This window comes from Mytilus californianus, unplaced genomic scaffold (genome assembly GCF_021869535.1).
Source record: "Mytilus californianus isolate M0D057914Y unplaced genomic scaffold, xbMytCali1.0.p SCAF_2, whole genome shotgun sequence".
Classification (NCBI taxonomy): domain Eukaryota; kingdom Metazoa; phylum Mollusca; class Bivalvia; order Mytilida; family Mytilidae; genus Mytilus; species Mytilus californianus.
In genome coordinates this window covers 139,912,023-139,928,368 of record NW_026262668.1, presented here as the reverse complement: position 1 = coordinate 139,928,368, position 16,346 = coordinate 139,912,023, and the positions used below count along the sequence as shown (strand labels likewise).

Genomic DNA, 16,346 nt, shown 5'->3' with positions numbered 1-16,346 from the left:
TATTACTGTAAATGAATTCAGAAATTAATGTGTGCATTTATTAATGCAAGATCTTTTATTGCAATTTCAGGAAAATCTGCAAACAAGGTAGTCTACAATGTTAGAACTTGGGTATACATATGTAAGACATGATTTAAGGCAGTTTACTAAGTTAGAACTTCGGGTACACATATGTAAGGAATGATTTATGGCAGTCTACAAAGTTAGTACTTAGGGTATACATATGTTAGACATGATTTAAGGAAGTTTACTAAGTTAGGACTTAGGGTACACATATGTAAAGAATGATTTAAGGCGATCTACAAAGTTAGGACTTAGGGTACACATATGTAAAGAATGATTTAAGGCAGTCTACAAAAGATAGAACTTAGGGTACACATATGTTAAGAATGATTTAAGGCGATCTACAAAGTTAGGACTTAGGGTACACATATGTAAAGAATGATTTAAGGCGATCTACAAAGTTAGGACTTAGGGTACACATATGTAAAGAATGATTTAAGGCAGTCTACAAAAGATAGAACTTAAGGTACACATATGTTAAGAATGATTTAAGGCGATCTACAAAGTTAGGACTTAGGGTACACATATGTAAAGAATGATTTAAGGCAGTCTACAAAAGATAGAACTTAGGGTACACATATGTTAAGAATGATTTAAGGCAGTCTACAAAGTTAGGACTTAGGGTACACATATGTAAAGAATGATTTAAGGCAGTCTACAAAAGATAGAACTTATGGTACACATATGTGAGACATGATTTAAGCAGTCTACAAAAGATGGTAAACCTGTGTCAGGAAAGAAAGACAATCTACAAAAGGAATAACAGCCTTATGTATGAATCATCATCAGAAATATCTTGGGTTGTATTAATGAAGCATTACTATCAACACTGTACTGATAACATGGAATATGTTATCAACACTTCATAAGACAGACAGCAGTCAATTTTTTATTGCAAGTCATAAATGTATCCAGCAGATGTACAAATACCACAGAAATTTGGAAAATGAATGATACACAATTATAACTTCTACATGAAACAAACATTTCATTGTATATATTTCATTTTCACCTGCGAGTTTACACTAAAATTGATGGGCAAGGAAACCCAAAAACAAATAAAGAAGGACCAGGAGAAATACCTGAAAGTTAACAATAAAATTGATGAGCAAGGTACACTCAAACAATATGTATATTATACTAAAGAGAGACCAGAAGGAATACCTGAAAATTGAAAGTTAATTTGGTGAGCAAGGTACACTCAAACAATATGTGTTATATACTAAAGAGGGGCCAGAAGGAATACCTGAAAGTTGACGAGATGATTTTTTTAGCTTTTATCTATGAATTAATAAACTTAAATTAGCAAGCTCATATATCCCACACCCCTTTAAAAAGGGGGAAAAGCATTAGTGTCTTGATAGCATAGTTTGACCTGTTTTCTTTAATGAATGATTCTTTTCTGTAATGATTTTAGTCCGTAACATTGCCTTACACAAATGTATTTTATGTAACTTGACCTTGGCCTTAGATATAAGTGACCCAAAAATTAATACGGATCTTCCTCTAATTATATTTGACCATATATCCAAGTAAGGTTTTAATCCTACATGTAGTGTTCAATTAAGAATCTAAACACCCCTTTTCTGCACAAAATGTGGTATATTTTGAGTAACCTTGACCTTGAAGATATTGACCTCCTCAAAATCAATAGTGCCATATGTAGTCTTTGTTTTAGCAATAGGGAAAAAATTACTTTTTTTTTTAATAACTATGACCTTGACATTAGATGCATTTACCTCAAAATCAAAAGTGATCTTTGTCTTATTATATGTGACCATATAACCAAGAAAGTCAAAGGTAGTAATCCAGAATTCTTTTGTCCAAAAATTTGCTATATATTTCAACCAAATTTAATTGTCAAAATTGTAAAAAAAATATTATACATGTTCACATCAAAAGAACGATACATAATAAAGTTATGACCAAATAAAAAAGTGTACTTCAGACAATTCTGTTTCTTTCAATGATTTGTTAAAATTTAACCATAAATACCTTCAAAATATTTTTTTGAAATAAAACATTATATTTATATGAAATATGAGGCAAAAAAAAAAGTATGTAACAAATATTTAATGCATAAAACTGTAACTGTAACTGTAAAAAACAAACTGACACTTACCACAATTCCAAACTATTCCACTTGTGATCACCAAAAGAATCTCTCCCTTGTCTAATTTGAATGATTATATAAGTATAATTCTATATCAAGATCTTTTAAATCAAAAACTTAACTAGTTCTGCAGTAACTGAGGATTTAATAAACGGTGAATATCAAAACCAAGAATTCCCAATCAAACAGCAGAGTAGTGTTTATCTTAAATCAGTAGACATAAAATGATTTTTTCAGATGCTTTGAAGTGAATGTTTCAAGCAGAGAATAGGGAATCATGAAAACATGGATCCAAACCAATGTTATATGCATTGCTCATCTCAAGCACCTTTAAAATATATATAATACTTTGGAGAATTTTAAAATTAGACATATGAGAACATAGCTCTTCAAATATTATTTCATTAAATAACTAGAGGCTCTCAAGAGCCTGTGTCGCTCCCTTGTATTTACTGATGCTTTGGAAATCATGTAAAATAAGGTTAAAATCATAATTAATAGTATTAGATATTAGATATTATAATGATATCTAAGATAATAACAACTAGAGGCTCTCAAGAGCCTGTGTCGCTCACCTGTATTTACTGATGCTTTGGAAATCATGTAAAATAAGGTTAAAATCATAATTAATAGTATTTGATATTAGATATTATAATGATATCTAAGATAATAACAAAAAACTGCAAAACTTTTGTTAAAAATTACTAACTCAGGGGCAGCAACCCAACAACGAGTTGTTGGATTCGTCTGAAAATTTCAGGGCAGATAAATCTTAATCTGATGAACATTTTTGACACCTGTCAGATTTGCTCTAAATGCTTTAGTTTCAGAGATATAGACCAAAAACTGCATTTTACCCCTATGTTCTATTTTTAACCAAGTCGGCCATGATGGTTGGAAGGCGGGGTCATCGGACAAATTTTTTAATTTAGATACCCTAATAATGATTATGGCCAAGTATGGTTAAATTTGTCTCAGTAGTTTCAGAGAAGAAGATTTTTGTAAAAGATTACAAAAATTTACAAAAAATTGTTAAAAATTGACTATTAAGGGCAATAACTCCTAAAGGGATCGACTGACAATTTTGGTCATGACAACTTATTTGTAGATCTTACTTTGCTGAACATTATTGCTGTTTACAGTTTATCTCTATCTATAATAATATTCAAGATAATAACCAAAAACTGCAAAATTTCCTTAAAATTACCAATTCAGGGGCAGCAACCCAACAACAGGTTGTCAGATTTGTCTGAAAATTTCAGGGCAGATAGATCTTGACCTGATAATCAGTTTTACCCTATGTCAGATTTACTCTAAATGCTTTGGTTTCAGAGATATAAGCCAAAATCTACATTTTACCCCTATGTTCTATTTTTAGCCATGGCGGCCATCTTGGTTGGTTGGCGGGGTCATCGAACACATTTTTTAAACTATATATCCTAATGATGAATGTGGCCAAGTTTGGTTAAATTTGGCCCTGTGGTTTCAGAGGAGAAGATTTTTGTAAAAAGCTAACGACGCCGACGGACGACGGACGCCAAGTGATGAGAAAAGCTGACATGGTTATCTGGAGGATAAACAATAAAGTGTCCTTTCTAGACCACATAACTTTCATGTAGATTTGGACTGGACCGTGTTATATCTGGAGGATAAACAATAAAGTGTCCTTTCTAGACCACATAACTTACATGTAGATTTGGACTGGACCGTGTTATATCTGGAGGATAAACAATAAAGTGTCCTTTCTAGACCACATAACTTTCATGTAGATTTGGACTGGACCGTGTTATATCTGGAGGATAAACAATAAAGTGTCCTTTCTAGACCACATAACTTACATGTACATTTGGACTGGACCGTGTTATATCTGAAGGATAAACAATGAAGTATCATTTCTAGACCACATAACTTACATGTAGATTTGGACTGGACCGTGTTATATCTGGAGGATACACAATAAAGTGTCTTAGAGTAAAGCCGTATCCTTGGTCAGTCTTTGGAATGATGACGGTACGAGGTCCTCTCCAGGTAGACAGCAGAGAAGTCAATCGGTGATCCCCATTATTCTGTAATAAAAAAGTAGATAATGTGGATTTATATTGAACATCACTTTGGTGAACACATATACATATATCAGCTGGTTTACTTCAGCTTGTGTACACTATATCATATGGTGTACACATATATCAGCTGCTTTACTTCAGCTTGTGTACACTATATCATATGGTGTACACATATATCAGCTGGTTTACTTCAGCTTGTGTACACTATATCATATGGTGTACACATATATCAGCTGCTTTACTTCAGCTTGTGTACACTATATCATATGGTGTACATATATATCAGCTGGTTTACTTCAGCTTGTGTACACTATATCATATGGTGAACACATATATCAGCTGGTTTACTTCAGCTTGTGTATACTATATCATATGGTGTACACATATTTCAGCTGGTTTACTTCATCTTGTGTATACTATATCATATGGTGTACACATATTTCAGCTGGTTTACTATATCTTGTGTACACTATAAAAATAAGGAGATGTACCTGGTATGACTGCCAATGAGACAACTATCCACCAAAGTTCAAAAGTGGATGAAAGCAATTATAGGCAACCGTACAGCCTTCAACAATGAGAACAGCTGGATATGCCTGCAGAGGTCCAACCCTGAACAGTTGGGGCAAAAATGGACACAATATTCAAGCGTGATACATGTCTGAATTGGGATTGTATTAAATATTTGACATATTATAGGTTTCTGAATAGTCAAAGAACTTGAAATTGGTTATATGAATTGAATTTATATTCAATTAAAGATTTCTTGCTGTTGTGCAATACACTGTGCTGTTGCACAATACTTAGTAAATCTGTTGTCAGACTATAAACAACTAAAGTTCAATTAATTCTCAATGTCATATTAGAAATTTATGAAAATGTAAAGGGAGCTTACATCAATAGATATAAACAATTCACCAAAGTTTCATGAGAATTGCTGACAGTATTTTTGAGTTATTGTCCGAAAACTAGAAAACCCCCCTTTTTTAATGAATAAAACGCCATAACTCAGAAATGTAAAATCTAAAATTTATAAAAAACGATAGGGAGCTCACGTCAATAGATATAAACAATTCACCAAAGTTTTATGCAAATTGGTTAAAGCATTTTTGAGTTAATGTCCGACATGTTGACAATGGACGGACGTCCAAACGGAGCTTACATCAATAGATATAAACAATTCACCAAAGTTTCATAAGAACTGCTGAAAGCATTTTTGAAAATCCCCCTTTTTTTTATGAATAAAACCCTGTAACTCGGAAACGTAAAATCTAAAATATACAAAAATCGAAAGGGAGCTCATGTCAATAGATATAAACAATTCACCACAATTTCTTGCAAGTTGGTGAAAGCATTCTTGAGTTATTTCCCGAAAACTTGAAAATCCCCCTTTTTTCAATGAATAAAACCCCATAACTCGGAAAAGTAAAATCTAAAATTTATAAAAAACGAAAGGGAGCTCACGTCAATAGATATAAACAATTCACCAAAGTTTTATGCAAATTGGTTTAAGCGTTTTTGAGTTAATGTCCGATATGTTGACGAAGGACGGATGGACAGACGGACAACGGTATACCATAATCATCCCGTAAATGGGCGCATAAAAACCCATACCATATAGTCCGCTTTAAAAGGCCCTGACATGCTAAAATAAATTGCTTCGCTGAGCGCAGCTGGATACGACCGCAGAGGTCCAACCCTGAACAGTTGGGGCCAAAATGGACACAATATTCGCACTTGATACAGGTCTGAATTTAATTGGATTGTAATTAAATATTTGACACATAATAAGTTTCTGACACAGAATAACTGTAGTCAAAGAACTTAGAATTGGTTATATGATTTGAATTTATATTCAATTTTTTGCTTTTGTGCAATACATTATGCTGTTGTGAATTGACCCCCCCCCCCCCAAAAAAAACAATAACAAATTTTTACCAACCCAAACCCCCTTTTTTTTTAAAAAAAAAATTATTGAAGAAATTCTCTTTTTAATTTCTGAAATCAGAAATGAGAAAAAAATTGTCCCATAATTACCCATTTAAATACATCATAAAAGTCTTAAAATAGAAAATGACATACATAATCATGGCTAAAATTAATATATTAAATATTCCTTAATCAGCATTTTTAAATAGTAACTTCTAAAAATAAATTGACAGCTAATCACCTCAAGACAATACAACATTTCTTTATACATAATTTAAAAGCAGTGTAAGGGAGGTAATCCAAACTTAACATTGTACTTTTTTTTAATTGTCCATTAACCAGGAAACCCCTGTTTTCCCCCTAATTCCTAAATGGTTTGAGCCATAACCCCCCAAATCCAATCCTAACCATCCCTTTGTGGTATGGAAACTTGTGGTATAATTTTAGAGAGATCCATACATCGTTCCACAAGTTATTGTCTGGAAACTAGAAAAATGCTTATTTGGGCCCCTTTTTGGCCCCTAATTCCTAAACTGTTAGGACTATAACTCCCAAAATCAATCCCAACCTTCCTTTTATGGTTATAAACCTTGTGTTTAAATTTCATAGATTTCTATTTAATTTTTTGCAGTCATATAATTAATATGAAACAATTCAATTGACAAAACTAATGGCCAATCTATAACATAACATTTTAGGAGAAACAAATATGACAGACATGAACTATAGGCATAACTCTAGAACAGTAATCAAAGTGCTTGTAAGCACTGAATGGTAAAGATTGCTTTAATTTATCAGTAGGAAGTAAAATTGAATATTGCATTGTATAAAGCATTGGTTCTAGTTGATTCAACTACCATTATGCACATGTACAATTTAAAGCACAAAGAAAGATAACTCCAATTTTCAAAGAAGACTTTAAAATATTTTTAGAAATGAAGGGTAAAAATTGCTTTAATTTATCAGTGGAAGGTAAAATTAAACATTGCATTGTATAAAGCATTGATTGTAGTTGATTCAACTATTATCATGGACAAAGAAAAATAACTCCAATTTTAAAAATACTTATTTAGAAAAAAAATGAAAAATGTTTCCACTTGTAAAGGGCATAACTCTAGAACAGTAAAAGTGACGGCACCAAAATTCAAATTTGATCTGTATATTGTGGTAATAAGCATTGTGTATAAGTTTCATAACATTTGGTTGAGGCAAACTTAAGTTAGAGAACGGAAACGAAAAATTTAGCAATTTTTCCATTTGTAAAGGGGCATAACTCTAGAACGGTAAAAGTGGTGCCACCAAAATTCAAACTTGATCTGTATTTAGTGGTTATAAGCATTGTGTATAAGTTTCATAACATTTGGTTGAGGCAAACTAATGTTAGAGAACAGAAACCAACTTTGGGACGTACGTACGGACAAGGGTAAAACTTAATGCCCCCTCCGCTACGGCGGGGGCATAAAAATCAGTTGAAAAGGGCTTAACTCAACTTAACTGTGTCAACTTGCTTTTGATTTGTTGAGTTAATTTGTACATACATATGTCTCTTTGCTTTTGATTTGATCAATACATGCTTTTGAATTCTTGAGTTAATTTGTGCATACAGATGTCTCTTTGCTTTGATTTGAGCAGTACATATGTTGCCATGCTTTTGAATTGTTGAGTTAATTTGTGCAAACAGATGTCTCTTTGCTTTTGATTTGAGCAGTACATGTGTCACCATGTTTTTGAATTGTTGAGTTAATTTGTGCATACAGATGTCTCTTTGCTGTTGATTTGTGTAGTTAATTTGTACATACATGTGTTGCCTTGCTTTTGAATTGTTGAGTTAATTTGTACATACATGAGTTTCCTTGCTTTTAACTTTTGGCATTAGTTTGTATATACATGTATCTCCTTCCTTTTTATTTGTTGAGTTAATTTGTACATACATTTGTCTCCTTGCTTTTGAATTGTTGAGTTAATTTGTACATACATGTGTCTCCTTGCTTTTGAATTATTGAGTTAATTTGTACATACATGTGTCTCCTTGCTTTTGAATTATTGAGTTAATTTGTACATACATGTGTCTACTTGCTTTTGAATTGTTGAGTTAATTTGTACATACATGTGTCTACTTGCTTTTGAATTGTTGAGTTAATTTGTATATACATGTGTCTACTTGCTTCTGATTTGTTGCATTAATTTGTACATGTGTCTCCTATTATTTTCTCCACATATACGTCTCTTTGATTTGTGTTACTCAAGTATTGTGGTCTGCTATTAGATTATCCGATTCCCCCTTAACACAAAGATTATGTGTATCATCCATATGTTATTTAGCTGTCTTTGAAACTTTTATGAAATGACAGTTGATACATATGAACCTATCAAAAGATTTTTTTTATGGAAAAAAAAATATTATCTCTGAAATTTGCATGAAAATTCACTATGCATCTAGATATAACTTATTATTTATCAAATAAAATAATTTATGTATACTGTTCATGACAACAAATCAATTCAATTATCAATTTACTACTTTTATATGATATATATATATAAATGAGTAGTTCTGTTAGATACAGTGGTGATCAAGCTTACATCTTATTTTACAACATCATAAATATGTTTGCCAAATAAATCATCACATAATTATGTAATACATATAGAATATACTCTACACTGTTAATTATCTTCTCATCTGACAACCTCCTACGTGAAATATAACATTTCCACATCATCAACATTTTTTCTTCCATTTAATTCATCCAACCCTTCTCTTCCATTTAACTCATCCCACCCTTCTACTTTTCCATCCCAGTCACCAAACTGTAAAAATTAGTTTTGAAATGCCTCGACTTATCAGATTGGCACAAAGTACAAAAAACAACTATCCTCATGATCAAAAAGACAAAGACACTTATCACCAACATAACAATTACTGCAAGCTAGTACAAGGCAATAACTATCATAAAGACAAAGACACTTATCACCAACATAACAGTTACTGAAAGCTAGTACAAAGTCAATAACTATCATAAAAACAAAGACACTTATCACCAACATAACAGTTACTGAAAGCTATTACAAAGTCAATAACTATCATAAAGACAAAGACACTAATCACCAACATAATAGTTACTGAAAGCTAGTACAAAGTCAATAACTATCCTAAAGACAAAGACACTTATCACCAACATACCAATTACTGAAAGCTATTACAAAGTCAATAACTATCATAAAGACAAAGACACTTATCACCAACATAACAGTTACTGAAAGCTAGTACAAAGTCAATAACTAACATAAAAACAAAGACACTTATCACCAACATAACAGTTACTGCAAGCTAGTACAAAGTCAATAACTATCATAGAGACAAAGACACTCAGTGATATTGTTGTCTTTTTTCAAAACTACCTCTACCGTTTTTTATTGGGAAAAATGCATATTTTTTATTGAAATTGGGAAATTTGTATATTTTATTCTAAACACATTTTCGATTTTTTGCCGACCTTTGCAGTCTTTTTTTCACTGTTTTTTCATGTATATTTTGGTTGTCAGACATTTTCAACCTGAAAGGTACTTTTCTAAGAGGGGAAAGAAACAGAAGCAATGATGGTCCTTAATGCATTGAAAACCACATGTGTTACAAACACCATGATGATTCTGATCAGAAAACCGGATCTCAAAAGTGCTTTCTAATATCAAAATTATAACATGAATACGATATTTACAATCATTACTACCAATGCCATCACTGTTTGGGGAAAATGTAAAACTTTTTGGGAGGAATTTTAAGCCATTTTTTTTAGTAATTGGGAATTTTCTCTAGGGGAAAAAGCCGAATTTCGGCTGTAATTTGAGGCAAACAATATCACTGACACTTATCACCAACATAACAGTTACTGCAAGCTAGTACAAAGTCAATAACTATCATAAAAACAAAGACACTTATCACCAACATAACAGTTACTGCAAGCTAGTACAAAGTCAATAACTATCATAACAAGAGTGCACACGCTGAAATGTCTCGCCTTCTTTACTAATCATTGATATTATGTTGATAGTCCTAAATATAAAGCTTTATTACAACTGTCACATAAACTTAACATTAACCAAGTAAACTAAACATTGACCAATGAACCATGAAAATGAGGTCAAGGTAAGATGAACCATGCTAGGCAGGCATGTACAGCTAACAATTCTTCCATACAACAAATATAGTTGACCTATTGCTTATAGTTTAAGAAAAACAGACGAAAACACAAAAACTTAACACTGAGCAATGAACCTTGAAAATGAGGTCAAGGTCAAATAAAACCTGCGTGACTGACATATAGATCATAAAATATTTCCATACACCAAATATAGTTGAACTATTGCATATAGTATTAGAAAAAAAGACCAAAACTCAAAAACTTAACTTTGACCACTGAACCATGAAAATGAGGTCAAGGTAAGATGACACCTGTCAGCTAGACATGTACACCTTACAATCATTCCATACACCAAATATAGCTGACCTATTGCATGCAGTATTAGAAAGAAAGACCAAAACTCAAAAACTTAACTTTGACCACTGAACCATGAAAATGAGGTCAAGGTCAGATGACACCTGCCAGCTAGACATGTTCACCTTACAATCATTCCATACACCAAATATAGTAGACCTATTGCATACAGTATAAGAAAAACAGACCAAAACACAAAAACTTAACTATAACCACTGAACCATGAAAATGAGGTCAAGGTCAGATGACACCTGCCAGTTGGACATGTACACCTTACAGTCCTTCCATACACCGAATATACTAGACCTATTGCTTATAGTATCTGAGATATGGACTTGACCACGAAAACTTAACCTTGTTCACTGATCCATGAAATGAGGTCGAGGTCAAGTGAAAACTGTCTGACGGGCATGAGGACCTTGCAAGGTACGCACATACCAAATATAGTTATCCTATTACTTATAATAAGAGAGAATTTAACATTACAAAAAATCTGAACTTTTTTTTCAAGTAGTCACTGAACCATGAAAATGAGGTCAAGGACATTGGACATGTGACTGACGGAAACTTCGTAACATGAGGCATCCATATACAAAGTATGAAGCATCCAGGTCTTCCATCTTCTAAAATATAAAGCTTTTAAGAAGTTAGCTAACGCCGCCGCCGCCGCCGCCGTAGCCGCCGCCGCCGCCGGATCGCTATCCCTATGTCGAGCTTTCTGCGACAAAAGTCGCAGGCTCGACAAAAACAAAGACACTTATCACCAACATAACAGTTACTGCAAGCTAGTACAAAGTCAATAACTATCATAAAAACAAAGACACTTATCACCAACATAACAGTTACTGCAAGCTAGTACAAAGTCAATAACTATCATAGAGACAAAGACACTAATCACCAACATAACAGTTACTGCAAGCTAGTACAAAGTCAATAACTATCATAAAAACAAAGACACTTATCACCAACATAACAGTTACTGCAAGCTAGTACAAAGTCAATAACTATCATAAAGACAAAGACACTTATCACCAACATAACAGTTACTGAAAGCTAGTACAAAGTCAATAACTATCATAAAGACAAAGACACTTATCACCAACATAACAGTTACTGAAAGCTAGTACAAAGTCAATAACTATCATAAAAACAAAGACACTTATCACTAACATAACAGTTACTGAAAGCTAGTACAAAGTCAACTGATAAATGAATCATTATAACATGTATGATTGCCAATGAGACAACTTCTCACTAGAGATTAAATGACATAAATATCAGTTACATGATCATTATGTTCTCCCAGACTAAAGTATCAATAAGTACACATCTGAAGGATTTAGAGTAAAGACATTATAAACAGTTGGAGAAAAACATGGCCTTGTGCAATGCTATGACATAAGTACATAATATCCACAGAATGTAGGACCACCACTGCCGCCAACAGAATTTAGGATCACTATGTCTGGCTTGAATGAATTATTTTAGTCACAAGCTAAACAAAAATAAACGCCTTGTATGACTTGTATGTAGAAAAAACAATACCGGTATATGTCATAACTTATTATCATATCTACCACGCAATCCGACCTCAAACCCACACCTCAAATCAAATGTTAAGTAAAGAATTCTTTGTTATAGGATATGTAATCACTGGTATTATGAGGTGAATAGGATATTCTGTGATTATGTAATCCTGCATGGTCATGTGATGTAAACCTCTGTGAGGGTTGGTACAAAAACATTCAAGACTCTAATCTTTGGAGATTTTATGAGAAGTGAGTTGTCTACATAAATCAAGCTGATATTTTTCTTCTTAGACAATAATGATAGTATTAAGATAGTGATATATAATTGCAGAAGTAACACATTCACAATACTATAAATGAAGAACTAGTTCAGTCCATTCCATTTCCCAAAAATAAATGATCTAAATGTTTATATGAAAACAGTGATGAGGGATAAAACCTGCTCGTAAATATGCAAGAGGCAATGTACTAATTCAAACCTTTTGACATTTTGTTTTCTTTGAAACTTAATAAAGGGGCATAACTCAAGAATAGTGAAAGTGAGGCCATCAAAATTTCAAACTTGATCTGTAAATTAAGCATTGTGTATATGTTTTATAACATTTGGTTGAGGCAAAGTAAAATTCCAGTGTGGTAACTGCTATTAATTCACCAATTTTTCCATTTCTAAAATGAAATAATTCAAGAATGGTGAAAGACATGACAACCAAATGTGAACTTGATCTGTGTTTTGTATTAATAAACATTGTGTTTATAAGCTTTGGAACACTTAATTGTGGCAAAGTAAAGTCAGAGCGCGGAAATAGCAAATTCAGCAATTTTTCCATTAAGAAAGTGACGCCACCAAATTGAAAACTTGATCTGTGTTTGGTGATACAAAAATGTAATAAGCATTGCGTACATATATGTTTCATAACATTTGATTGAGGCAAACTGAAGATAGAGAAATGTAACCAATTTCGAGACAAATTGATATACAGACGGACAAGGGAAAATGTGTCTAGTCTGGGACTTTACACAAGAATATGCAAGTATACATCTTTATAGAAGACGAATGAGACTTGACACAAGAAAGAATCTTTACAGATGATAGAACCACAAGAGAGAATGTCTTCACAGAAGACACTGATTTGTTATAGCAGGCCTACTAAGGACTGAAGACAATATTGATTACAACACAAATGCACCTGATGTTCAGGTCATTATAAAAATAAGAATAACAGGTGCTCAATGGTGACCTCTAACCTTTCTATCTGTGTAATCCATCATGTCTGTTGTATAGTTGTGTTGAGTGTGTTTTTAATGTGCTAAAAATTGACCCTCACTGAAACTAGGATTCCTAGTCCTGGTGCTCTCATGATGGGAGACAACTCTTCAAATCATGACAAATATTGACAGTAGTAACTGATTAGCATTACTTTCAAGTAAATTCATTACAAAAGGAATATACTGGTATGCTCATGCATCTCATGAGTCAAGTCAATTCATTACAAATGTTTATATTCTCATGCATCCCATGAGTCAAGTCAATTCATTACAAATGTTTATATGCTCATGCATCTCATGAGTGAAGAACAATATCAATTTATGGTCCAATAGTGAATTACTGATGTATCATGGATTGTTATCTGTTTCCATTTAACTCTTACATTAAAAGATTGGACATTTCAATGACAAAGTATATTCTATGTAAGGAATACAAGCTTGACATTAAAAGCTAAATGCTAACCGAACTGCAGAGTAATAAATTAGTTAACTTGCTCACCATATTCTGAAAAAGGCAAACTTTACAAAGCTATTTAGTATTAACAATATATTGAAGCAAATTCAGAAATTTTGTTGTGTGTTCTAATGTTATGCTGTTACTATTGTCCCAAACCCTCCCCATACCTGGTAACCTGGGACAATTGTTACAGCACAAAGATGTTTAACAACAAAGTATTCTTTATGTTTATTGTTGAAGGCTGCACAGTGACCTGTTCAGAATATTAGATCTGTATGGATAGTTGTCTCATTGGCAATCATAACACATCTCCTTATTCTAATAGTTTTACATTTTATTTTTGCCTTCTTGTTTATTCTTATTGAATTTTTGGGGATGAATTCAGTTGATCTTCAGGGTACTGTCTATATTTTTTAGGAACATACTGGTTATAAAAGGTATATCATTATGTCCATAAATCATGATGTGCTATTGATTACTTACAGTCTATCAAACATGTGTTAATCATTATACTCAAACTTACAACTTACTGAAAATATATTAAAACAAAATATCCATCTGGTTATTCCATCCCATAATATTACAATGCTTTACTAGTACAGGCAAATGTCAGAAATTCCAATATCATCTTCCAACAGTATTGATCGTAAACCACTGTATTCCATAAATATAACAGACAGATATTCAATGTTCAAATAATCTGTGTCATTTATCCTCAATAATCTCTTTTTAATCATTCCTCAATCATTTATATCTGTTAAATTTAAGGCTTAATGTAATCATGTAAGAGGTCAAAGGTCAATAAATCAAAGACCAGTTACACAGGAATCAACAGAACTTTACATACGTCACAAATCAAAGACTGATCTACGTCGAACTTTTCACTTTCCTAAACAACAATGGCGACTGAATGGATGAAGTACGGATGGAGTCATTAGGATATAATCAAATTACAAGACAACGGATGGAGTCATTAGGATATAATCAAATTACACGACAACGGATGGAGTCATTAGGATATAATCAAATTACACGACAATGGATGGAGTCATTAGGATATAATCAAATTACAAGACAACGGATGGAGTCATTAGGATATAATCAAATTACAAGACAACGGATGGAGTCATTAGGATATAATCAAATTACACGACAACGGATGGAGTCATTAGGATATAATCAAATTACACGACAACGGATGGAGTCATTAGGATATAATCAAATTACAAGACAACGGATGGAGTCATTAGGATATAATCAAATTACAAGACAACGGATGGAGTCATTAGGATATAATCAAATTACAAGACAACGGATGGAGTCATTAGGATATAATCAAATTACACGACAACGGATGGAGTCATTAGGATATAATCAAATTACAAGACAACGGATGGAGTCATTAGGATACATGTATAATCAAATTACAAGACAACTTGATTTCATAAAAGAAAGATGTGAACTAAAATTTCATCATATTTGGAATTGCTAAAAAAATATAGAGAAATGCACATAATGAAAGGTACCAAAACATGACCTCATTTTATTCCTGTGCATTAAAATCATTAAAAGATCTATATAGATCCATGAATCATGAAAAGAGGAATGAACTCAGATCTATCTTTGTTAGACAGGCTGTGATACAGGTGCTCAAACCAACAGCATGATAAAATCTGGTGTAAAAGAAATAATTTCACACCTATGTTTGGGATACAAGCTGCCACAAAGGTGCTCTATACCACTGGATGGTAAAATCTGGTGTCAGAGGAATTATTTCACACCTATGTTTGTGGTACAAGCTGCCACACAGGTGCTCTATACCACTGGACGGTAAAATCTGGTGTCAGAGAAATGATTTCAGATCTATGTTTGTGGTAAAGGCTGCCACACAGGTGCTCCATACCACTGGATGGTAAAATCTGGTGTCAGAGAAATGATTTCAGATCTATGTTTGTGGTACAAGCTGCCACACAGGTGCTCTATATCACTGGATGGTAAAATCTGGTGTCAGAGAAATGATTTCAGATCTATGTGTGTGGTACAAGCTGCCACACAGGTGCTATATACCACAGGATGGTAAAATTTGGTGTCAGAGAAATGATTTCAGATCTATGTGTGTTGTACAAGCTGCCACACAGGTGCTCTATACCACTGGATGGTAAAATCTGGTGTCAAAGGAATTATTTCACACCTATGTTTGTGATACAAGCTGCCACACAGGTGCTCTATACCACTGGATGGTAAAATCTGGTGTCAGAGAAATGATTTCAGATCTATGTGTGTGGTACAAGCTGCCACACAGGTGCTATATACCACTGGATGGTAAAATTTGGTGTCAGAGAAATGATTTCAGATCTATGTGTGTGGTACAAGCTGCCACACAGGTGCTCTATACCACTGGATGGTAAAATCTGGTGTCAAAGGAATTAT

The 16,346-nt window shown here is 33.0% G+C and overlaps 1 protein-coding gene across 5 annotated transcripts in view; it reads right to left on the bottom strand.

Annotated features, from left to right (window-relative positions):
- The window catches only part of LOC127731249 (rho GTPase-activating protein 21-like), a 97,021-nt gene that overhangs the window by 49,864 nt on the left and 30,811 nt on the right, over nt 1-16,346 (bottom strand). For 4 of the 5 annotated variants that reach the window (XR_007995563.1, XM_052240273.1, XM_052240274.1 and 1 more), the window contains one exon: nt 4,090-4,242. Coding sequence is in view for 2 of the 5 variants with exons in the window: in XM_052240273.1 (XP_052096233.1) it covers nt 4,090-4,242 (153 nt within the window). In the remaining 3 variants the exon portion in view is untranslated. Of the gene's footprint in view, nt 1-3,864; nt 4,049-4,089; nt 4,243-16,346 lie in introns of those variants that run through there. The other variant, XM_052240277.1, reaches the window with a different exon arrangement.